Raw genomic sequence first — 24,194 nt, 5'->3', positions numbered from 1 at the left:
GCAGAAGCAGGAAAAATCTGAATTGTTTTGGAGCAGATGAATGAGGGTTTTTTACTTATTTCTTATTCCCGTTTAGTTCATGTGTCCCCCTTAGCTCTCAAAAACAACACACAACTGTAAGCTACTTCAGCAGTTCAAAATGGGATGGCTATCCCCAGGGATCTTCCAAGCATGGATAACTCCCTGTCCCATACCACCCATCCTCTATTGCCTTCTCTCCCTCACATAGCCGTGCTGTTTGCACCTCCCCAACTCCTATTTACCAAGGCAGGCAACAAGCCCAAGATCAACACCTTCTACAAAGCTGCAGGATGTTTCAGGTTGGAAGGGAGGTCACAGACTGACCTCCTGGTCAGGGCTGCTCAGGACCATGCACAGTGGAGTTTCAGGTATCTCCAAAGATGTTGATTCCTCAGCTTCTGTGGACTCCTGTCCCGGGCCTGCATACTGTCATGGGGATATTTGGGGTGGGAGAAGTTGTTCAATTTTGCTGAAATTAAATACATTTCAAGAGTTTAATATTATTAAAATTAGATTTATTCATCTTAATAATAAGTAGGCCATGGTTAAGAGTGACAGATTTTCTCTGTGCCACTGCTAGCTGCAAGTCATAAACAGCTTTAAAGAGCAGGAGCGGATGCCAAGAGAAAGACAAGTGGGTGGTACAGAGAGCAGGAAGAAAAGAAAATAGCTTCTCCTGGATAATTTGCTCCTGGATCTTAAATGCTTCTCAGTGGTCTCATATGAGTCAGGAAGCTGTTAAGTGAAGCTGTAGGCAATTTAGAAGACAGCATGGACAGTGCTGGATATCTTATCTGTGGGCTGCCCCTGTTCTCTATCCAAAGTCTAAAATACGTGAGCATGAAATATCTGACCCTACCAAGTGAGAGCAGCATGTTGAGGTGAGCGCCTCTGCCGCTGGTGCCTTTAACAGCGTACATCAGACAAATATTACAGCTTTTTCAAGCCTGTTTGGAAAACAAATCCTTAAAACTTTGGGGTTGTTTAGTTTTGTTTTCAACAGTGAGCTTGGAACAATCGTTTGGCATCACAGATGTTCAGAGCTTTCAGCAAAAGGACCTTTTCTAATCAAGGAAATGATGTTAGGATATTTCGTATTTCTAAGGTTTTCTTTCTAAAGCTTAATTCAGTACTTAAAATCAAGACTATAGTTGACTTCCTATTGAATGTTCCAGTTCTGGAAACTGAAACTATCTGATAGGATCTATTTGAGTGTTTTGATTTAAAAATGGGAGTTAGAGAACACACTGAGAATTTCCTGGAGCATGGGAAAGAGGCTTCTTTTAGCCTTTATATAACCTGGTGGTGACTTTTATTGTTGGTTGGTTAGGGTTTTTTCTCCACTTGATTTAAGGTAACACCAGTTCTTGTCTTGCCTTTTTGTTTCCATGTTCTGTGCCTGCCCTGATGTCCTGGGCATCTCTAACCCTTCCTGAAATCGAAGGGGAAGAGTGGCCCTGACACTGCTGAGGGACTTGCAAACACCTCACAGAGCTTGCTCTTGAGTGTTGACTTGGGCTTATGATCCTGCAGTACATTGCTGGGCAGTGTGTCCACATTGCACTTGCCTGAGCCTCTGCCCAGCAAAACCAAAGGGAATTCAGAGCTTAATGAAGGAGAAAATACACTGCATTCCCTTATTTGAGGGGTTTCTTCTCTCACAGTTTCTTCTGTGGTCTGTTCTTGTGATAACAGTCATCACTGTGCTTAAATCCAAAGGGAATCTGCAGATTTACATTGCCTTATCTAAAAGCAGGGAGGTCAAAAGAATACAGATGGAACAAAACTCCTTCCCCATTTCTTTTCAACCTACCTCAGAGATGGTGAGAAGCCTGAAGTGTTTCTCTTGGGTAGAATTAGCCCTTTCAGAACCAGATGGTACCAAGATGGATTGATGTGAAGGCAGCTCAGTGTCCCCAACTATTGGCATGATTGCAGCCTATCTCAAACACTCCCTGTGAAGGCCACATGCTGATCCCCTCCCTCATGCTGGGCAATCCCTTACTCTCCAGCTAGTCATGATCATGCTGGAGAAAGCTGGATTCAAAGAGGGCAGTGCAGATGGCACATCCTCATGCACAGCATGCAGGGGCAGGCTCAGGTCCAAGACCTGGCAGAACTCGGCCAGCAGCCATTAGAAACCTGCAAACCCATATTGATATGATAGGTAATGACTCTATTGAAGTTCTCTTAAAACAAATGGGGACCATTCTTGGTTCTCTTTTGACCTGCCTTTCTAAAGCCCTACTGTCTTATGCTATTAGAAGTAATGTCCGCAAGCAGTGAAATACAATGGAAAAGGCTTCAGGGGGGAAAATCAACAGTATGAAGAATGATTTGGTTTGCTGAAAATCATAGAATCCCAGCCTGGTTTGGGTTGAAAGGGACCTTAAAGCTCAACCAGTTCCAAGCCCCTGCCACAGGCAGGGACACTTTCCACTAGAGCCAGGTTGCTCAAAGCCTTGTAGAACCTGGCCTTCAGCTTTCCTCCCCTGTGCAGCATGAAGGTGATAGTGCACCTAGTAGCAACTGCTTGCTTGGTCTGCATAATTGATACCTGGCAAATCTAATGGTCTGAGAGGTAAGCTATCGGCAGCTTGACAGCCTTACCCAGGAGTGCTGCATATCCTGCAGGCCAAGGGCATGAGCATATCCAAAAGAGGCACCTGGCACCCTGAAGCCCAAGGCACAAAATTCACCATATTAAGTTCACATCCAGTTTGGGGTGGCAGTATGTTATGTACACTGCAGGTGCAGCATTTGTCTTCTGGTGTTTGACTGCCACAGCTTCTGTGCGTGTGCATGAGGAACAGTCAGATTCAGCAACTGGCACCTTTGGGATGGGGCCTTAGTCAGCTTAAATGAGTCATTCATCCAACCATTTATCTGAGCTTATCATCCATGATGAATGTCCTGCCTTCCTTCTGTCCCATCTTAGGGGTCATGCTGGTGAGCTACCCTGATGTCACTTGGTAGGTGGCAGGACAGGGATGCCTGGCACCCTGTAGTGCCAGGAGACAAGAATGTCTCCTGAGTCATGGGAGGAGCAATCCGTGTGTGTGTCCCATAATTGTCTGCCACTGGGTAGGTTAAAGGCAGACATTCTCCATGACTAACATGGGAAGAATGTGGCTCATGTACCGTGTGGCAAGAGTGTGTGTGTGTGACATGGCAGTCTGCGGTGTAGACTCATGGCTGATCAACTGCATGCTTCGAGACACCTGGGAGAAGGATTAAAACCTGATTTCTGGAGGGGTAGTGAGGTTGGTTTTGAAGCAGAAGGTGCTGGGAGCCGTTCCTCAAACAACAGCAGAGTCAGAAGATCCATCACTGGGAAAAGAGGAGTCTTGCAGTATCCAGAGCAATGCTGGCACTGAAATTGCAGCCAGCCAATGGCTGTGTTGTATTCACGTTGAGTCATGCTAACAAACCCATCAGGTGGATAGGGAATGAATGTCCTGCAGAGTTTGGGCACCTCGTGCTGCTGACAGAACACTAAAGCTCGTGTAGGACAGTGACAGCAATTCTTGAGCTTTGGAAAAGCATCTCCAAAGCAGATGATACTTGGCTAGAACAAGGTTTGGAGCTGTGGATGTGACCTCAGCCACACATACAGCAAAAGGAACACTGACATCTCATGTAATTTAAACCTTTATTTAGGCAGCAAATTCCTCACCCCAGGCTATGCAAGCTTTATTCCTTTCCAACAGTACCTGTGACTGTTTATCAGCATATGTATTGCTCAGCATATAGGACTAGGATCTAGGCTTAAAATAGTAAGAGCTCCAGGGCTGTGGGTTTTGGTTTGGAAGACCTGTATGGTTTGTACACCTCATACAACATCTGGCAGTAATTCGTCAGCACTTTGGTATGGTGGCTCTAAGCATCATGTTCTTGACTGCAGCTGCATCACTGCATAGTTACCTTCCTAATCATGGTAGCATTCATGAGATCAGCTAGAAACAGCCTTTGGTCTCTACCTAATGGGCCATCCTGCTGATTCTGCTTTATGTCATGGAGCATTTCCTGCTCCATCTGTGGCTCAGTCCTCAGTTTGTATGGATGCTGTGGATTTCTGCTCCCTAGGTCTCTACAAAAACTCATCTTGTCAGTTTTGGAACATCCTTTTGCTCTGTGAAGACTCCTCTGATTTTTGATCCCATCTGTCCAAGTCCTTGCAAGCTCAGTGCCACCCACAACTTTGTAAGTATGCTCTCTTCCACCCTCTCTGTCATTACTGGGCTCTTTCTGTCCTATCCCTCAAGTCAGTTTGCCATCAAAGAGCAAAATGAGTTTGAAGCCATGCGGGTGGCTTTGTTGAACACCTAGTTATCTTCCTGAATTTAAAATCCTTACTTAAGCCAGGGTCTTTCTAGGGACCAAAGCAAAGCTTAATGGGTCCTTCATTCTGGGGTTAAAACAGCTCAGTGCTTCTCACCTCTGGGTGCTCAGGGACCTGCTTGTCCTCCACTGGTCCAGTATTGCTCAGATGCTCTGCTGCCTATTGCCCCAGACACTGCTGGCCTGAGCTCACCTGCCTCCTCCCAGCAGCCATCCTACAGGACCTGGTTCTAGAGGAAGGCCTTTATTCTGTCCTGCTTTCCTGCCTCCTTTGTGCTTTCATTTGAAAACACCTGGCTTTCAGGTGGAGAACCCCATGAATCAGTTCCCTTGACAGTGCAGGTCTGTCCACTCATGTAAATGGGAAAAGCACCCTCTGGGATTATTCTGGGCATTCTGTCTTTATGGGACTTGAACCAAAGCTTCCCAGAAGATGCAGTAACAAGCAGGCAGCCAGGTGGCTCTTGCCAGGGACGTTCCTCAGGGAGGTTCCTCAAAGTCTGCTGGGAGTGGCAGAGGTAATGGAACCATGCTAATTGTTAGTGCAGAGCTTGCAATGTGAGAGACAGACTTTGTCAAGAGACCAGTGCAGAGATGCTCACTTGCACAAGATGCTGTGTTTGGTGTGAGATCTGAAACAAAGCCTTTACTGTTTCATAAACCAGTGACCTGACTGTCAGCACAGCTCTGGGTTTATACTGTGGCTCTGTTCTCTGCAGATCTCCTCTGAGAGTCTGGGGCTCAGGGAAAGCTTGACTCTGCACTTGGTTTCCTTCTTAACAAATACGAGTTTACACGGGAAGATGCAAAGTTAGGAAACAAATGACTCTTAGCACAAATAAACAACACAGAAACCTGACTGACCTCTCCTCACATCTGGGGAAATGAGGAGAGCTTAGAGCTCAGGTTTTGTCTCCCTGAATGATTTCAGGTTCTGAAGCAACATGGTTTATGTGAATGAGAAGTAGACACTGAGCTCTTAGGTTATACCAAAAAATACCCAAACACAAAACCCCCACATAGCAGAAGTTCTAAGTAATAATAAGTCTGGACAGAATTGCATTGGCTGCTACAGTAACTGCAGAGCCACTCTGAGTTAAAAAGCTCTATGCATAAGCTAACTGATGATGATGAGGTTGGCCTTAATATTTATCACAATTTCTGGCACTAAAATCAACAAGTAATGCTGCTTTTGAAATGCACATGTTTGGGAATGAAACACCCTGCCTGTGAAGCCCATAGCTCACTATAAATTTGCAAGCTGGCATCTTAAATCCCTATCTGGCACCCAGAGGCATCACTTAAAGACACTTGAAGGGTAAGAGGTCTACATGAGAGGCGATGTTTGGGAGGCTGGCTGTCCTGTTGATAACCAAGGCCCTGTGTGAAGTGCTGGACAACACCCTGCATGGCCCTTTGTGGCATGCTGGCTGATCTTCCCTCTCCTCTTGCTTGGTTCTTGAGGTGCCTAAAATTATTTGATGCCTAAAATCAACTTGATGCTTGTTTCTGGATGAAACCATAGGAACTTGCCCAGGGTGAGAGCTTAGACACCCAGCTCACAAGTCACAGACTCTGGCACTCGCCCCTCCAAATTGGCAAGGGAGGGATTTGTAGGTATGTTTACTAAAGGCTTGCCAAAGGCCTCAAAGAGGCCTCAAAGAAATCATCAGTTGTGACACAGGTCCACTGTATCCCATGCTTCTCATCCTGGGAGTTTAGGAGAAGTCAGCACCGTGACTGTGCCTGGAGTGAAGGAAGGACTAGATTTCTTACTTCCTTTCCATCCCTGTGCCTCAAGGGATACATGAATACATAAGGAAACTGGAAACCACATCCCAAGCTCTACTGGAGAGCATCTTCTCTAGCAAGGGTTCCTCTCATTTCTCTCCAGGATGAGCCATCCCACCACGTGCTGACAAGACAGAATGGTGCACCAGTGGTTGGGATCTCCTGTGGGAGGGAGAGCTCTGGGTTTCAGACCTAACACCAACCCAAATGGAGCCCTGATCTAGGTATAAGGATGAGTCACTTCTGCTCACCCTTCTGACTGTATTTCTCTGTAGGATGTGACACTTGTAACTTGGCAACTCAGCACCAATGACATCACTTAATGTGCTTGCAACAAGTTTGGCAGCCATGTAAAATGCCTTGCAGGAGCGAGAGCTCACAGCGTAGACACTGGCTTCTTAAGACAGAACTCATGTGATTGTGTGCTCTGCTGTTCCGCTCGTCATCCCCTCCTTAGGGATTTTATTAACGTGTGGGCTAATTTCAAGCACATTTGATGGAGGTTAAATGTCTCAGAAGTACAGAGTTCCTATGAGTGCCACAAAAACTGATAGCCACGTAGAGCAGAGACATCCAAGTTAGTGACCCCACTGAGAGACTAATGGATACGCAGCGTTATTACTATACATCAGCAAGTCAAAGGAGGAAAGAGCCACCAGAAATCAGACTTTAGCCCCACTGCTCATGAAATTGCTAACTCCTACTTGTTATTACTTGTCTTCATAAATACATTGCCCATCTTCTGCCTCTGGCATCTGTTACAAGTGTTACTGAAGATGTCCTCTCAGAAGGAAAACAATTATTTTAATAGCCCCTTTAAATAAAGATACAGGCACTCCCGTTAATCAGCTGCCTTTTTGAGCCCTTGCCTGGTAAGGGCCCAGTGCAGCAGGTCTGAAAACATAGTCCTAGGGAGTGTGACTGCTCCTCAGTGCCAGGCTCCCTGCTCCCTAACACCATGTAAGTGAGAGCTGGAAAAGGCACTGCTGTCACATGGAGGGCTGGTAGGGATTGCGGTTCCTGCCTGAAGGCTGAAGGCAAATTCTGTGGAGTTGTGTTGAGCAACATCTCCTGGCTCCTTCTGGCCCTCATCATGAAACAGAGTTTATTTGTTCAGAGTCTCTGCAATGTCGATGGTGTGTTTTGGGAAAAATGTGAAAATAGATTAATCTGTTTTTTACAACCATCTTAAAATGCCGAGAAGTTAAAGCCTTTAAAATGTAGTTGCCCATAGGCTGATTCTTCAAACAAATGAAGCCAAAAGGCATTGCTCAGCAGTATCTGCACCCACTCCATCGTTAGGGGTTCATGCAATTCCATATCATAGACTCATAGAAATGTTTGGGTTGGAAGGGACCTCCTCCAGCTCCAGCCCCTGCCAGGGGCAGGGACCCCTTCCACTGGAGCAGCTGCTCCAAGCCCCTGTGTCCAACCTGGCCTTGAGCACTGCCAGGGATGGGGCAGCCACAGCTTCTCTGGGCACCCTGTGCCAGTGCCTCAGCACCCTCACAGGGAACAGCTTCTTCCCTCCTTAAACATTACATTTAAAGTCTTTGAGAGCTGCAGAACCTCCTTCCTACAGACAACACTTTAGTTTTGTTCTTTCCTCTTTGAACAGTTCCTGCAGGGAACAGAACCTTGAGACCCCCAGAACTGGCAAGCAGATGACACAAACCTACCCCTGCAGTTCTCACGTCGCCACCCGCTTGTCCTGCTGCCCCTGTGTTGTCCAGGAACCTGTCTCACTGCTTGCTTGAGGGGCTGGGGTGTGAGGTGTTCAGTCAGATTCCTGGCCACTTCCCACGTTAGGTCCCAGCTGCCTGCCAGCCAGTGAGCACCAGCAGACCACCATCAATCACTTCTTGACTGCGTTTAAATGCACTGAACTTGGGATTGGCTCGAAGATAAAATCTAGTCCCTGCCTGGGTTTCGCAAGGTGTGTTCTCTGTGGCCTACGCTGGCTGTCAATAATTTCACCATTGTTTTCTTAATCATTTACTGACTGCACCCCGTCTTCAGCTTCCTCATGTTAATGCATTGCCTAACACTGATGTCAAGTTGGCTCTGCTTTTCCTTTCAAAGAGAAACCAGTCCTGTGCCATTTTCCATCTTTTGGGACTTTCTCAAAACACCCAAATGTGCCGAAAGTTGACTCAGAGCTGAGTCAGCTCCGTGTAACTGTCATTTAGGTAATGCCGGCAAAGAATCGGGATAAGGGGCTACTGGAGTGATAACTCCCTTTTTCCCCCCTGCAGCTCACATTACAGGTGAGGTGCACATTACAGCATCACAGATAATACTCTGGATTAGATGATGGGACAGTCATTGCACCCATCCAAGCTCCAGTTCCTCAGCTGCACCAGATATCTTGGTGCTGCAGACTGAAAAATAGGGAGTATTTGCTGACAATAGGACGTGCTGGATGAGCAGGACATCTGTTATTTTCTTTCTGGAGATGCTCCTGCCTCCTCTCTGAAACTCAGATAACCCAGTGCTGTCTGCAGCATAGATGATGCCTCAGATGGCTTTTGGTGCTTTTCAGCTTTGCAACTCCTTTAATGAGCTTGGACCAATTTGAAAGAACCTGCTGTAGAAAGCAGAAGAGTATGTTCTCCATTGAGATAACAGCTTGTGGAGCTATTACCATAATAATATTGCCTTGCAAAGAGTAATTGTTTCAATGGTTAATTGTTTGCAGCTCTGTGCTGGTTTCATCCCAGCAGGATTAGGCCCAGCAGGGCTTTTGCTGCATTGGCTGCTGTTATCGCAGTGCACAAGCACTTTCCAGTAGATGTGGAAGCTTTTAATCACCTAAGCGAGCACTTTCTCCACTCCAACAGTCAGCAGAGAGCCAGTGCCCTAATGCAGACAGTGCCCATTCCAGTAATGGTAATTTGCTAACTCAATTGCTCAGGCAAACAGGAGAGAAATGCATGATCCACAGCAGAATAGCCAGTGCAGAAGTTAAAGCAGCAGTGCTCTGGGCAGCCTGAAAGCTCCCTGCACTCCCTTATGTGCATCACATCCTCCTTCCCCAAGAACCTGCACAAGTTCAACCTTTTCTTCTAGGTGAACCCAAATAACTTCCATTAACTTGCCATGCACAAATTGCTATTACAAACTGTTTAACTTCCGTTAGAGGGCCAACCAACAGTCTTGGTATTGAAAATATGGGTGCACCATGCTCTGACCAGCTAAAATAGATGTATATAGAGTGCCAGCATCAGGGTGAGTAGCCAGCACTGCAGGCATACGTTGCTCTTTCTTTTGGTTTCTTTAGGTTTTCCTCCCCCATCCCTTCAGTTACACACCCCAATTATATTTTTGATTCATTGACATTGCAGTCACTCCTGTGTGGGCACAGTCAAGCTCCTTTCAAATGAGCTAATTTGGCTACAGATAGCACTGCAGGCAGCACAGCACGGGGCTCAGTGCAGTAGAAGCTGGGTAAATACTTCAGTGGCTTTACCTGCATGGGCTGTTGTGGGCAGCTGCAGCTGTCAGGCCATCAATGAGCTATGGTCAAGTAGCTCAGGCACACAGGTGATGCTCAACCAGGATTTCAGTGCAGAATGCTCTGTCCTGGGTAAAGGTGAGGCATGCAGTACACCAGGGACATGGGCTGAGACAGACCTAGTGTGCAGACCTAATGTGTTCAAAAGCATACCTGAAGAGGTGGCCTTGATGGTTGATGAGAATGGTTAATGAGAAGCTCCCCATGACCCATCAGTGTGTGCTTGAGTGCAGAAACTACCCTTGTCCTGGTCTGCACCCCTGCAGTGGGAGCAGCAGCTCAGGGAGGGGATCCTGCCCCTCTGCTCTGCTCTGGGGCAGACCCCCCTGCAGCCCTGATCCAGATCTGGGGCAGCAGCACAAGAGGGACCTGGAGCTGTTGGAGCTAGGCCAGAGGAGGCCATGGAGCTGCTGCGAGGGCTGGAGCAGCTCTGCTCTGGAGCCAGGCTGAGAGAGCTGGGCTGGGGCAGCCTGGACAAGAGAAGGGGAGACCTGAGAGCAGCTCCAGTGCCTAAAGGGGCTGCAGGAAACCTGGAGAGGGCCTTGGGACAAGGGATGTAGGGACAGGCCAAGGGGAATGGCTTGAACCTGCCAGAGGGTGCTGAGGCGCTGGCACAGGGTGCCCAGAGAAGCTGTGGCTGCCCCATCCCTGGCAGTGCTCAAGGCCAGGTTGGACACAGGGGCTTGGAGCAGCTGCTCCAGTGGAAGGGGCTGGAGCTGGAGGAGCTTTAAGGTCCCTTCCAACCCAAACCATTCTGTGGTTCTGTGATCATTGACTTTGCAGAGCACTCGCATGACTGCTTCAGATGGGGGGAAACAGGAGCTCAGTTGTACGAGAGTACAGTGCCTGCCACAGCAGAAAAAAGAGCCACTGAAGGTGACTGATGAGGCTTTCATGCGGTTTGGAAACGCACTGGTGCTGTGCCAGCTGCGGAGAGGCGATCCCAAGGAACCCCAGGGCTGGGAATGCCGCAGAGAGCACCTGGCTTCCATCACCGGCAGGACGAAGGGACGCGTGCCCCTATCGGCGCAGTGAGGTCCCCTTGCCCCCCTCGGGGGTGCTGCGCTGTGAGGGACGGGTTCCACCTGCCCCCCCCGTTCAGTCCCGGGGCAGAGCGGGGCCGGTGCCGCCCCGGGGCGGGGGTTGGCGGCTCCGCCTCGCCGGGCAAGGGGCGGGAGCTCCGGCCGAGCTACTCCTGCGTGCGGCGGGAGAGCGGCGGCCGTGGTCCGGCTGCGGGAGGAGGAGGAGGAGGAAGGGGGGGGGGAGGAAGAGGAAGGGCGCGGGGTCCGCCTGACCCAGTGTGTTCGTGCCTGCAGCTGCCCGCGGGGGCCCATGAGTGCCGGGCGGGGAGATGGGGGGGAGCCTGGGCTGCCACCGCTCCATCCCCCGCGACCCGGCGGACCTGTGCCACAGCCGCAAGTTCAGCGCCGCCTGCAACTTCAGCAACATCCTGGTGAACCAGGAGCGGCTCAACATCAACACGGCCACCGAGGAGGAGCTCATGACCCTGCCCGGCGTCACCCGCCTGGTGGCCCAGAACATCGTGGAGTACCGGGAGTACATCGGCGGCTTTAAGAAAGTGGAGGACCTGGCGCTGGTGAGCGGGGTCGGGGCTGCTAAGCTGGAGCAGGTCAAGTTTGAGATCTGCGTGAGCAGCAAGGGCAGCTCCGTGCAGCACTCGCCCAGCTCCCTGCGCAAGGACCTGCCTGCTGAGCATCACCTCTCCGCCACCAAGATCAACATTAACACGGCCACCCCGGCGCAGCTCATGAGCATCCGCGGCGTCACCGAGAAGATCGCCAACAGCATCGTGGACTACCGTAAAGAGCACGGTCCCTTCAAAAGCATCGAGGACCTGGTGAGGATGGACTGCATCAATTCCTCCTTCCTGGACAGAATCAGGCATCAGATTTTCGCGGAGCGCTCCCGGCCCCCTTCGACGAACACTAACGGTGGCCTCAACTTCACTGCCAAGCCTCACCCCAGCCCCACCTCTCTGAGCCTCCAGAGCGAGGACTTGGACTTTCCTCCTGGGGGTCCGACCCAGATCATATCCACTCGCCCCTCTGTGGAGATGTTTGGGGGGGTGAGGGACGGCAGACCCGTCCTGAGGGTGGCTACCTGGAACCTGCAAAGCTGCTCCATCGAGAAAGCCAACAACCCCGGAGTGCGGGAGGTGGTGTGTATGACACTGCTGGAGAACAGGTAAGAGGTAGCGCCTGACCTGTAGGGGCAGGATTAGAGGTTAATGCCTTTGGGGTTTGGGCACTTTAGAATCCTGTTGTCATCCTAGTGGGACTGCCCCTTCCCACGTTTGCCAAATGTTTCCTGTTTCTTGCATTGAACCCTGCTTGAGTCTAATGCTGGAATGACCCTTGATAAAGCCTTTATACTCCTTGAAAGGTGGTGGTGCATCTCCTGAGGAGATTGATGTGTACACACATCTGTGTGGGGAAGACTGAGCTGTTATGGTCAGCCACACTGGGCCTGTTAATGGGATTGTTTCTCTGTTAAGAGCCATTTGAACAAGTAGTAGAGGACTGTGTTTCCTACCAGAAGCTGGGGAGGAACAGCAGAGGAAGGGCTGCGTCGTGTGTACCATTTCAGATAGTGTTTCCCCGAGCATCTTACTGCTGCCGTGGGAGGTGGGATGCAGCGCTACATCCACCTCTGCCAGAGCTTCCAAGCTGAGACCTGCCGGTGCCTTTTCTCTAGAGTGTCTTGTTTGGGTGGTGGTGACCCCCTTAACATCAGCATTAGGGCTGTAGTCTGTTCCTCCTCGCATCAGCTCCTCGAATCAAAAAGGGCTTTGGAGCATTGTCAGGATGGTTTGGGCTGTGTAACAAGCGTGGAATGCCATGGCTCATCCTGCAAGGGTGACACAGCTTATTAATGTATGGTCATGGGGCATCTGCTGAGCTGCAGGGGTCACTCATTGCTGGGGATGGGAGACATGGGGTTGTGCTGTTCCTGTGCCCGATTTAATTGAGCTGGTGGGCATGGGGCGAGGTCTGTTTGTGGTGTGTTCAGTGGGATGGTACTTGTGGTGTTAGTGGCTGAGAGCTGTAATTTATCTCTTTATTTACTTGCTTTGGTCAGGCAGTGGGGCAGTAGTGCTGGGGGTGTTTCTCTTGCTAAACTTGGTGCTTGAAACACAGGTGTAAGGATGCAATAAGGGTTTTGAAATGACTCCCGCCCTTTCCATGTGTGAAATCTGTCCCAGCTGATCAGCATTTAGTATTGGGAAACTTAACTTTTCTCTCTGGCTGCCGTTCAAGCTTCCAGCTGGAAATGAATGGGGCAGGGGAGTCTTGGACTTCTGCAACAGGGATGTTGTGGGGAGGGGAAGTGCTGCTGAGCTCTGGTAGTGCTGAGGGCCCTGTCTTTTTCTAGCCTTATGCTGAATAATGGCTCTTGGTGTGGTTGCAGGGGTCAGGCATGTAAGAAAGACAGTGATGGTATGTATACATACATACACATATATGTAAATATATATATAAAAAATGCTTTTTTTAAGGACCTCATCCAGTAAGGTGCTGTCTGTCATTTTGGCATCTTAGTTCTGCTCTTAAATACATGGTACTTTGTTTCCATCCAGCTTAGCAAACATGTACTTGGTTGCATGGGGTGGTGTGAAAGATCTCTGATACCTTGAAGTTTAAAAGGAGCCTGATAATGAGCACAGGGTTTTGTTCTGTTTACACGTAGATGCTCCATCCATCACCCAGGGAGAATGTGGTGCAGTTGTTGTCTGTATTTAATCCTGTTTGTGACAATGTGAGACCCTGGAGCAATATGCATCCACATCGTGCACATTACGAGCCTGCAGAACCTTGCTGGGAAAATAGATGTGGGAACAGCAAAAAATCAACACAATACAGGAAAAAAGTGTAACTTGGGAAAAGTCCTATTCAGCACCTCGGGGAGGAACTTCCTCTTGCTTGTGCTCGTATTCCTGAGGTCAGTGGAGCTTTGCAGCTGTAAAACAGCCTCAGCTGAGGTCAGAACCTGCCTTCTTTCTGTGTTTCAAACCCATGGTCACCCTCCCAGCTGTGGCCGTTTGCCATGGGAACTGATAAAATGCCTTGCAAGCTGATCTTTGCCCAGGTAAGAGGACTTCTGTTGATGATCAGCTGGAGACATTCATCTTCTGTTTCTGCAGGCCAGAACACGCTGCTGTACTGGGCTCCCCAGTACTTCTGCCTTGTCAGACTCACGCAGTGTGTTTTGAAGGCGCAATGTGTGGTCAGTGGATGTCCCATGTGGGGTTGCTGAACTCTGGCTAAGACCCAAGCTGTTCCTAGGTGGATCTGAAGGGTATTTGGTCCAGCAGAAAGCAGGTGCTCTCATGAGCTATGCTGAGGGGCACTCGCTTGCTGATGCACGTGGTGCACAGATGCCTTCATGTACGCAAGCATGCTCCTGCATGCAGGTCTGTTATAGTCTGGGGGGGCCACAGGAGCTGGACTGGTGCCTTGTTGCAGTACTGTTATTGGAGGACTTTCCTCACTTAGCTTTTGAAGTCTGGGAATAAAGAACAGCAAGAGAAGACTATTGAAACTGTGTAAAGAGCAGAAAAGAATCTTAATTGGCGATCTCAGGGACCTTCATGCTGGTTGAAAGCCTGGTTTGGGTGAGCTTTGTTGTCTGGGGGGGTTGTTTTTTTCTCAGGACCACTTCACAACAAATAGCTTTGAGGCCCCTTGAGCTTGTGCTTCCAGGCATTGACAATGGGGGAGATTACTGCTTATTCACAGGTGAAGTCAGAAGATGAAGGTCCTCCTGTCTTGCAGCCCTGCATAGCCTCTGCATTGAGGGACCAGTTGTGCAGGAAGGAAAGAGGGCTGTGCCTTCATTCCAAACAAAAAGCAAGAAGAGGTGATCGTGTAATCTGCTGAAGTGGGGAAGGAAAAATTCAGCCCAAAACGTTCACACTTGAGCCCTGAAGTGCTGCATTTCTGAAGAGCAGTAAAGGGAACACGACCAAATCAGCAGCATGGCTACTACTGCTCAGCTAGATTGAAACTCGTCCCTGCAGGACCAAAATAATAAATCACAGCGAGGTCCTCGCCTTCTTTCTCATGTTACCAGTTTCTATGTTTATCACAGTGGAGGAACGAGGTGTTTTCATTCAGAGGACCAGAGGCTAATTTTAGCAGAGATTAACATGATGAATGTGGAGGCAAGTGTGATGTGTAGTTGAAGTATCAAATGTGGGGTGAGTTTGCCCAAACCTGCAATGTTTCTTGCAGGCGTAGCGTGGCAAATCTGGGCTTTGCTGACAGGGGATCAGAGCTGGTCTGGGTGTGCAGGTCTCATCCCCTCTGCTGACCTTCGTGTCCTCCCTGTTCTTGGTGGATGGAGAAACCAACAGTTTCTCAGCAAAATAAGGGTCAGTGTAGCATGGTTGAAGGGGAGAGCAAGTTCAGGTCCAAGTGTTCTAATGGGGAGGAAAGGTACCCCCAGCGGATATGTTGCCTCTAGTCAAGGATCAGTGGAGGGCGTGCTAAAGGTACACCCTCTAGTTCAATTGCTCACTAGTAGCCAAGGGCAGTGACCACTTGTGCACCTTTCCCAGCGTGGTTTGCAGTGGGGCTTTTCCAGCTGTTTTTTGTTGTACCTTATAATACTGAGCAGTAACTTTGTGAAGACCTCTTAATAATAATGACCTTTTTCTTGTAAGCACACTTGCAGTTGAGTAAATGACATCGATTGAGGGTCTGAAAGGCAGAATGTGTATTCTCTCAATGCCTTCTGTAGGGAAGGGAGCCTGGATGAAATGGTCTAGCAGCCTGTCCAGTTGTGCCTTGAATACTTCCAGTGCTGGGGGCTTTCCTGCCTCCCTGGGAAGGTTGTTCCAGTCATTGACTGGGGTTTTGGTGTTTCTCCTTGGCTTAGTTTCTTGCTTGGACAGCCGGCCTCCAAGCCAGCCCTTAGGAACATGCCAGCACCTCTTCCTCCTCTAGCTTTGTAACTGGTTAGCTGTTTTCACTTCAGTTACACAGGTTTATAGGTTAACATCAGCTGACTTGGAGACCCAACCTGGTGCTCCCCCTGGGGAAGGGGATGTAAACCCAGCCCAGAATAGCCTCCTGTGGGACAGTGGGTGTGCAGGCAGTCCCTGGGTAACCCTCACTGTGCCCCACGGTTGGAAGCTCTTCCTCCTTGTCCTACCTACCCCAGGTAGGTGTCCCAGGGCAGCAGTCATCCTAAGCACATCCTCTCAACACCTAAACCAAAGGCAAGCTCCTGAATCATGATCTTTCTATTGAGACATAAGGAAAAAGCCTTCTTGCACCTGCACTAGATGCCAAAGGGAGGAGAATCACTCTCCCCTTGCTCCGTTACGTTAAATAATTGGTTGGTGGGGTTATTTTCAATCTCTTAGGATCGAGAGATGGGGTCATTCCAAGGGACAATTTTATACTGGATGCTTTGTTTGGGAAGGTGTGTAGTGTGGTACCCTGCCTGTTGGCTTGTAGCTGCGTTTCCTTTCCCAAAACAGACATCATGATAGTGTACCCTACTACTAGTAGTAGTGATGGTTGTACTTGTATCCTTCAGAGGCTCAGCTCCAGCTTGTACTAGTTATTTCAGCTCTGACACTGCAGCTCTCGGCGGCCTGGCAAAGCCCTGAGGTGTGTCTGGTTTATGTCTCTTCCCTTAGACAGCCGCTTGGTTTTTCTCCATTGGGTTAATACTAGGCTGGAGCCTTGCCAAGAATAATTCCCCTGCAAGAAAGGATGAGGAAAGAGGGCCTGGCTGGAGTAACCTGACCGCGCTAATAAGTCTGAAATGGCAAAAGAACAAATACACCCTTTTCTCCTTCTGTAATAGGGAGGAAATCCTGCAACTTCAGGGAAACCTTGAGAAAAAAGGAATTGGTAGATGGTATCATCTGAGTGCACTCCACAGAGGGGTTTTTATGAGCAATAGAAATACAGATGTATGAAAACCCACCATTCATTTGTACTTTCTAATACCTCTATGGGCAAAAAAAGTGGGATGATGGAAGAGCTGTTGTGTTTGAGGGTTTTGGTGTTGGCTTTTGTGATAGATTTTTTGCTGTGTGCTTGTTTTTTCCTGCACCTACATGAGGATAACATTGTCACTGCTGGAGACTAGTGGGAAACTGAAGCTGCCTTCTGCACGCAGCCTGGCAGGGCAAGCAGCAAGGTGTTCTGAGGTCAGACCTGGAGTTAAACCATTCTCAGTGAAATGAAACTCCACTGATTTAGTCCTGTTCAGGATTTGGCACATTCCTTTGTTGAATTGTATGGAGGCTGTGGAGCTCAGTGCTGTAAAGCATGGCCATCTGCTGGGGTGTAAGGGCTCCTCTGCGGTTCTGCTCCCACCTTGGGCAGGGATCCCAGCCCCTTCCAGGACTGCTGCTGGGGGAATGTCAATGATTTCAATTCAGTGAAGTAAATTCCATTTCCAAACCTCTGCTTTCTATGGATGTAACACTGAGAATTCTACATGGGCATCGCCTGCTCCTCTGGTAGGAAAGAGGTGGGTCCCTTGCTCAAGGCTTTTGCAGAAGCCATCAAAAGCAGTGGGTCGACTTGCAGCAAGATCATGAAGGCTGTACCCTACCCCCGTGTCCCGCCTGCCGTTGCACAGGAGCTCATAGGGATGGATGCTCTGAGCTGCCTGTTCCTGCTTGGTCTCTGTTGGTTGCTGTGGATCTGGTGGGTTTGCTGCAGGTCCCACAGCTTGGACATGGCACAGGGATCTAGGACAGGCTTTTCTCTTTTAAAAGGACATCTGGGCATCTTGTTGCCTTTGAGCAGCTGCCTGGGTGTACTCCTTGAACACTGAGAGGCTGTATCCATCAAGTCGTTTCTGTCTGCTTTAAAGTTGAGAATGTGGCTGGAAAAATGCTGTAGTTAAAGACCAGTTTATCCATATAAAATAAACCTCATTTTAAAACTATAATCATACCCTGCCACTGCTGCTTGTGCCATAAAGCTTGACTAAAATGGAACAGATCAGTGGGGAAAGCATTTGTTCATGTATTATTTTTTCTCCTAACATGTGTACTTGATATATCTGGCAACACTTAGTGACTGCATAGTTTCAGTCGATTCCTGCTGGGTTATTCTGGACATTTATGATCATGTCATTGGATTCATGTTGCAGATGGCAGGTATTGTGGTAAACCAGGGCTGTGAGTTTACTTGATCCTGCAGGGTTTGATGTATTCTGTGTGGTGAAGATTAAATGGGTTCATTGATAGGAGAGGAGAAGGCTTTAGGGAGATCTTAGAGCAGCTGCAGTGCCTCAAGGGGCTGGAGAGGGGCTTGGGACAAGGGCCTGCAGGGACAGGCCAAGGGGAATGGCTTGAACCTGCCAGAACAGGGGAGACTGAGCTGAGCTCTGAGGCAGAAGCTGTTCCCTGGGAGGGTGCTGAGGCGCTGGCACAGGGTGCCCAGAGAAGCTGTGGCTGCCCCATCCCTGGCAGTGCTCAAGGCCAGGTTGGACACAGGGGCTTGGAGCAGCTGCTCCAGTGGAAGGGGTCCCTGCCCGTGGCAGGGCTTGGAGCTGGAGGAGTTTAAGATCCCTTCAACCCAAACTGGTCTGTGATTTATGGTAGTAAATTGGAAGCTTAGTGAGTGATGCTGCGCTGCCTGCTCCTGCATCCTGGGCACAGGTCACAGGACTATAACCTCATCCTGATAGACTTTACAAAAAGTTCGTCCCACGTGGCTGTTGAAGACAGAGCAGTGTTTATGCACAGAAACCTTTAATCTGGGATTCTGCCCTTTGAAGGCTCATGTTACAGCTGCAGGGAGGCTGTGTTTCTAGCTTTGGCTTTAAAAAGAGCAATAGGATGGTTTTTAAAGGCAGAAGGTGCTGCTGCTGTTCTTATCAGGAGAACAGATGGGACTATGAGCAGAGGAATTCAGTACTCCCAAACGTTTGAAAAGGTGCCTGCAGAAACTCGGTCAGTCCTTAATCAGAGGAGAGCACTACCTCTGCAGCCAGGTGCTGGTCTGGCCCACTATGAACACAGCTCTGCAGACGTGTTAAACAGGGACATTTAGGAGAATGTGGATTTGCACATTTGGCTGGGCCCTTCTGGATGGAGTTGGGCTTCAGCGTGTGTCCTACAGCTGCGTTGTTAGGAGGGCCCTGCTGCTTCAGGCTGTAATTAGCAGTTCTCTGGGAGTCTTGCCCAAATAATGATTTCAAGGCTTGGCTGGATGAGCAGGGAAAAGTTGATAGGACACAAATTACAGTGTGCCTGTAACTTACTGTGAAGTGGCTTTGTTCTGCATGGTGATGCAGGTGTAAGCTGACAGATGGAGGCACGGTGTCCTTACTGAAATAATTACAATAGGCTGCGCTAACTTCTCAACACTATTATATGGTGCGGTGATGGAGACAAGAACCGTGGTGCATTATTAATAACAGTTCTTTAAAAGTAGGAACCCTATTGCTGCTTCATTTCCAGGTTTTTTTATTTATTACTTGATTATATTCAGAGCTTTGCTTTGTTTGAGTAATAGCTGATTTATTGCCATAAAAGTGCAAAGGCTTTGCTAAGTGGAGGGTGAGACCTATTAATGATGTTGTTCCCTATGTTAGAGGCGTGGATGTGCTCTCCCCAAGGCTTCAGTCTGGTCCCCTCCCTTATCTCTGGTTCATGACAAGTTCTGAAATGCCCTCTAAGGTGCTGAGAGTAGGGTGGGCATCATATCAACAGCAGATAAATAGCAAAGGGAATAAGTGGCACCATCAAGGAGCATCCGTGCTGCTGACCTCCTTTTCCATCCCTGCTTCTGGGGGGTTGTGCATGCAGGAGCCTCGCATCAGTGCCAAGCTGTTATTTTCAGTGCCTGTGGTAAAATCATGAGAGGCCAGTGAGTGGGAGATGCACGTACCCTGCTCGTGCACAACGCGTGTGCATGTTCCAGAAGCTCAAGTGTGCATGGAAATATAATTAGAATAATCCCTACGGAAAAAATTACATTTGGGATTATATTGTCACTTATGCTGAGGATGGCTGGGAATGCTGTGTTTGAAGGAGAACGGATGCAGCCAGCTTGTGTAGAGCAGGTTGGAGCCCCTCTGCTATCTTGAAGGGAGCCACATGGCTATGCAGCCTGTCCCGTCTCTGTGTCTGTGACAGGGGGGAGCACACACTAATGTCATCCTGCCCTTTGTGTGGGGAGCATCCCACAGGGCAAAGCTGTTCCTATGGCTCACACCGTCAGCTTACAGATGCGGAGCAGGAACTAGAAAATGTCCTTTTCCTTCTCCATGGCTATTTTCTGCCCTGTTTTTAGAGGCGTTTCAGGTAACGTGAAGCTCCTCTGCAAATTTAGCCCCAACAGCTGTCCAAGGCGTTCGGAGCTGAACGGGTTTAATGGGTCACTGAACTGCTCAGCAAGGCTTTTCCAGTGTGTTTTGGTGGCAGCCTTCCTGCCCTAAATCCCTTGTCCTGTAAAAACACCCTGCAAAGCACAAACCTCTCCCGGCTACAGCATAAAGAGGCTGCTGCTGTCAGAGTTCTCCTGCCTTCCCCAAGCTGGAGGCTTGCTCCAGCCTTGCTCAGGGTCATTTCCAGTCAGTGCTCTCCCTCCGTCCCTCACCCAGGCTGGGCTGGTGTGAAGGTTAGCCAGCTCTCTACCAGGCTGGAAGCAGTGTGCGGCTGGCTCGGCTTTGGATGTTAACTTAGAAACCTCGTGCCTGGTTTCTGTATTGAAGCAAGTAGGACTAAGGGCGGCTCCATCTCAGTGCCCCTGAATTGCAGGGTGCTGTGGCAGAAGCAGCTCCAGTTTGGGACTGAAAAATGAGCTGTAGAATAGGCAGGTTTGTTGCTTTTCTGCATGCAAGGTCAGTTCCATAGGCTTGCTGTCAAGCCTGCTTGTAGCATTTAAAATGACTACCTTGGTCCTCTCATTTTGTCTTTCTAAGCAGATGGAAGCGTGGAAATATATCCTCTGTGATGGGGGTTCGTGGTCTAAGTTGGGAAGGACCCATATTACTTGATTTAAACCAGTCTGCATTTTAAACAAGGCAGCAGCTTTCCTTAAGCTATCAGAGGCAGATGGTTGGGTCTCAAAGGCAGACCACCTTAGGGAGGTCATGGACTTGTTCCCCTCTTGTGGCATGAGGGGCTGGTGGTGGTGAGGCACATACCAGCATCACAGTGCATGGGAGAGGAAGTACAGTGTCTGCAGGGGATCCCCAAAACATCTGAACATTAGAGCCACTGCTGAATTAAGTGTTAAATGAATGCTGTTGGCAGGAAGCTGCAGGGGTACCTGGCTGCTGTTTACAACCTTTATACTGACCAGCCCAAGTTTACCCATGACTTTGTCAATGCAGTTTCTGGCTATGTATCTGTCCGTATCTTCCTGCTAGTGCTTTGTACAGCTCCTTCCCTTATCTCTCGCTGTGTTTACGCTCCTCTTTCATAATCAATGGAGACGGCACTACCAGCACTGCTGCCTGCTCTCCTCTGTGCTGGCCGCCCGCCCGGACACATGGCATTGAGCAATGACCAGCGTGTGGCCTGGTAAGGGCGAAGGGCTTGCTTTCCAGCATGCCTCAGAGGGGTCTCTTGCTAAATATTACCCTTTGGTTACCAAAACCCCCACCGTGATTTGTTATTTCAATTGGGTCTGAGTTCTCTGGTGCAAAAAGGGAACCATGGCTTAAAGGACAAGATGAAGGCTCAGGGGTTGAGCAGTCCTCTGTCCGCAGCTCCTGGGTTTAATAGGTATTGGTTCAATTTCCATGCAGAGCTGTTGGCAATGAAATCTGTGGATGTGTTGCCGGTAGCTGAAGGCTGTGCTGCACAAGCAAAAGCCACCTCTAAGCATGTGGTGTTTCCCATTCCAGTTTTAGACCACTTGGATTTGTCTGTGTCTTGACTTGCTTCTCCATCCGCTCAGTACAGCAGTGCTTGTGAGGAGCTGGGTGCTGCCATGATGGTGACCCTCTTTATTGCCCAGCAGTGCGCTCGGGTTTGGCAGAAAGACAGTGGAAGTAAGAGCTGGGCAGATTCCTGTAAGTTGATTGTCCACAGGTTGAGAGGAAACTGCCTCATAAACCTGCCTCTATCATTGACCTGACCTCTGAAGCTTGCTCTTGTAACCTGAACATGATGCCCCTCCTTGTCCTCTTTCCATTCCTACTGAAACGAAAGCCTTCCCACTGGCATTCCTTGGCTTTTAAACTGTCTTCCACACCTTCACTTATTGCAAGTGCTTCTTGATTAAGCCTTTACTTTCACACTGTGAGGGTTGAACAGGATCATCTGAGGACTTCAGTTCCCTTGGGTCATCTGTGCTATCTTCCTCCAAATCATTCTAACTCTTTGTTCCAAGATGTGCTGCAGTATTTCCTTCTCCTCCACCGAAGCCTCTTGCCGGGCGGTTTGAAAGTCAGTACCTTCTGAGATAGCTCGAGTTTCAGGCAAAACCTGCTTAAAAACTGCAGCCTTGCCTTTTGTCAGGGGAGTTACAAATCCTCGTGAACAGAGGAGGCTCCTGTACCAGTGCTTTAGAAGAGAAAAGCACTTCTGGTTTTGATTTCTGTTCCTCAGAGGCCCTTAGAGCTCTGCAGGAAAACCCCTTGTTAACTTCCTGGCATGCTGGACATGGGATTGGTTTTGACTTGGTAGAGCAGTTGTTTAAAAGCAGTTTGTATGTTAGGAGCCTGGCAGCACAAGTGCTCAGCGTTCTTGTTACTATCTTCAGTTGAGCCTCTGATTATGCTGCACGGTTGGATGCTGCACCCACAGTTTACAATTCCTCTTCCATATGCATCTTGTCTTCCTAAAGATAGCATCTAGAGACGTCAGCTCTGTGGGGAGAGACTGTGAATTTATATGAGAAGAATCTTTTGGTCTAGCAGCTCTTCAACACCGTGTGTCGTTCAGCGTTTCTCTCAAAAACAGAGAGTACTCGAGGAATATCAGCCTTGTTACAGCAGCAGTGCTTTGTCTTTAGGGTCTAGGAGCAGCTTGATTTGCTAAACCCAGGCATCTGTAGGATAAGAACTGAGTTTTCCACGCAAGACTTTCTGTGCCACAGCTTTTCAAGTACTTATTGGTACATTTTGGGGGATTGTTTGGAGTTTACAGCCTGATCAGCATCAAGTGTGGGTCCTCTGTCAGTATGTAAGGGTATTTTCAGCTAGCAATGTAAGTGCCAGCTTCTGAAAAGTCCAGTTCTCCAGTTTCTCCAGAGCAGAGATTTGCCCAATGACCATCCTGTCATTCCTGTCTCCATCCCTGGCAGTGCTCAAGGCCAGGTTGGACACAGGGGCTTGGAGCAGCTGCTCAAGTGGAAGGGGTCCCTGCCCATGGCAGGGGTTGGAACTGGGTGATCTTAAGTTCCCTTCCAACCCAAACCATCCATAAACTGTGTGTTTATCTGCTGCAGGGCAATTTCATGTTATTAGGGAGGAAGTTCATACAGCAACTTAAATCTACCATCCAAAGCACAGAGATTGTTGCTTCCATTTTTATTATTCCTGGTGCTTGATTCAAGTTTCACCTCCCAGGTGTGCTCCTCAAACCAGGATGCTCCTGGAAATGCTGCCAAATCCTAAAGTTTGTTCCCATTGAATTAGTGGTTAAATTTTTGGCAGTTTGCTTATTCCTAGTTTCCACCTCCTGGATGCTGCATCCAGTCACACACTCGTACGTGTTTCCCTGGTTTTGCATGCTGTTTTCCATACTGATGTTTTGGTCTATGGGTACAATGAATGGCAAGCTTGGTATTTTAGTACTGTATCACTGCCTATAGGTATTAAGGTGTTGGTTTGGTTGTTTTTATAGATTGTTCCTATGACATAACTTCAGGAGCAAGTCAAGCTAATAAAATCTGTGTGAGACACACCTCTTCAAATAATCTGAAATGCTCTCCATGGAACAATGATTACTTGATCCTTGAAATAACCAAGAAATAGTATGAGATCAGTGCTGTGAAAGGGTTATAATTTCTGCTCATTGGACTTTGTAGGCCTCTAAGTGCACGAGCACTGTTGAGAAGAATCACGGGAGCCCTCTGTGCTTTATATAGAACCCAATAAAATAGTCACTGGGGCTCAGCATGCAATGCTTTTGCTCTTGCTCCTTGGGGTGCCCACACTGAAACCAGTTTTGTGGGGCTGTCACCTCTTAAAGCTGGAGAAGATCAGTGGCAGAGCAGAGGAAGGCATGGCATTGCAGTGGCTGGCAGGGCATCAGGGAGAAGCAATGGGGAATACCCTTGTGAGCATCCACACGATCCTGTTTCATGCCCTGCACGTAGCTCATTAGGAGCTGCTTTATCAGCCTTGGAGCTTGTTACAGGCACATGAATCATGTCAAAAGCTGTATGAGGCGTAACTTTGCACCACTGTGTGCAGCACATCAAGCGCCATCTCCTCCTTTCATCCCTTACTAACATATGATTGCACTTCAGCTCTAACGTTTGGAGAGCTCTGTGTCTGGACAAGCAGGCTTCTCATTCCCACCGAAGACTGCCATTCGTAAGACTGTTTTGTGCTGAAGCTTCTGACCTAA

General features: G+C 48.8%; 1 protein-coding gene across 2 annotated transcripts in view; it reads left to right on the top strand.

Moving 5' to 3' along the window:
* Positions 1 to 4,065: 4,065 nt before the first annotated feature.
* Positions 4,066 to 24,194, top strand: part of EEPD1 (endonuclease/exonuclease/phosphatase family domain containing 1) — a 48,896-nt gene continuing 28,767 nt past the window's right edge. The window contains exons 1-2 of one of the 2 annotated variants that reach the window (XM_034070014.1): positions 4,066 to 4,224; positions 10,984 to 11,872. In XM_034070014.1, the coding sequence (XP_033925905.1) occupies positions 11,019 to 11,872 (854 nt within the window). In that variant the 5' untranslated portion in view covers positions 4,066 to 4,224; positions 10,984 to 11,018. Of the gene's footprint in view, positions 4,225 to 10,968; positions 11,873 to 24,194 lie in introns of those variants that run through there. The other variant, XM_005145076.3, reaches the window with a different exon arrangement.

Source organism: Melopsittacus undulatus, chromosome 1, assembly GCF_012275295.1.
Source record: "Melopsittacus undulatus isolate bMelUnd1 chromosome 1, bMelUnd1.mat.Z, whole genome shotgun sequence".
NCBI classification, from domain to species: Eukaryota; Metazoa; Chordata; class Aves; order Psittaciformes; family Psittaculidae; genus Melopsittacus; species Melopsittacus undulatus.
The sequence above is the reverse complement of the archived record's forward strand: the minus strand, read 5'-3'. Positions and strand labels throughout refer to the sequence as shown.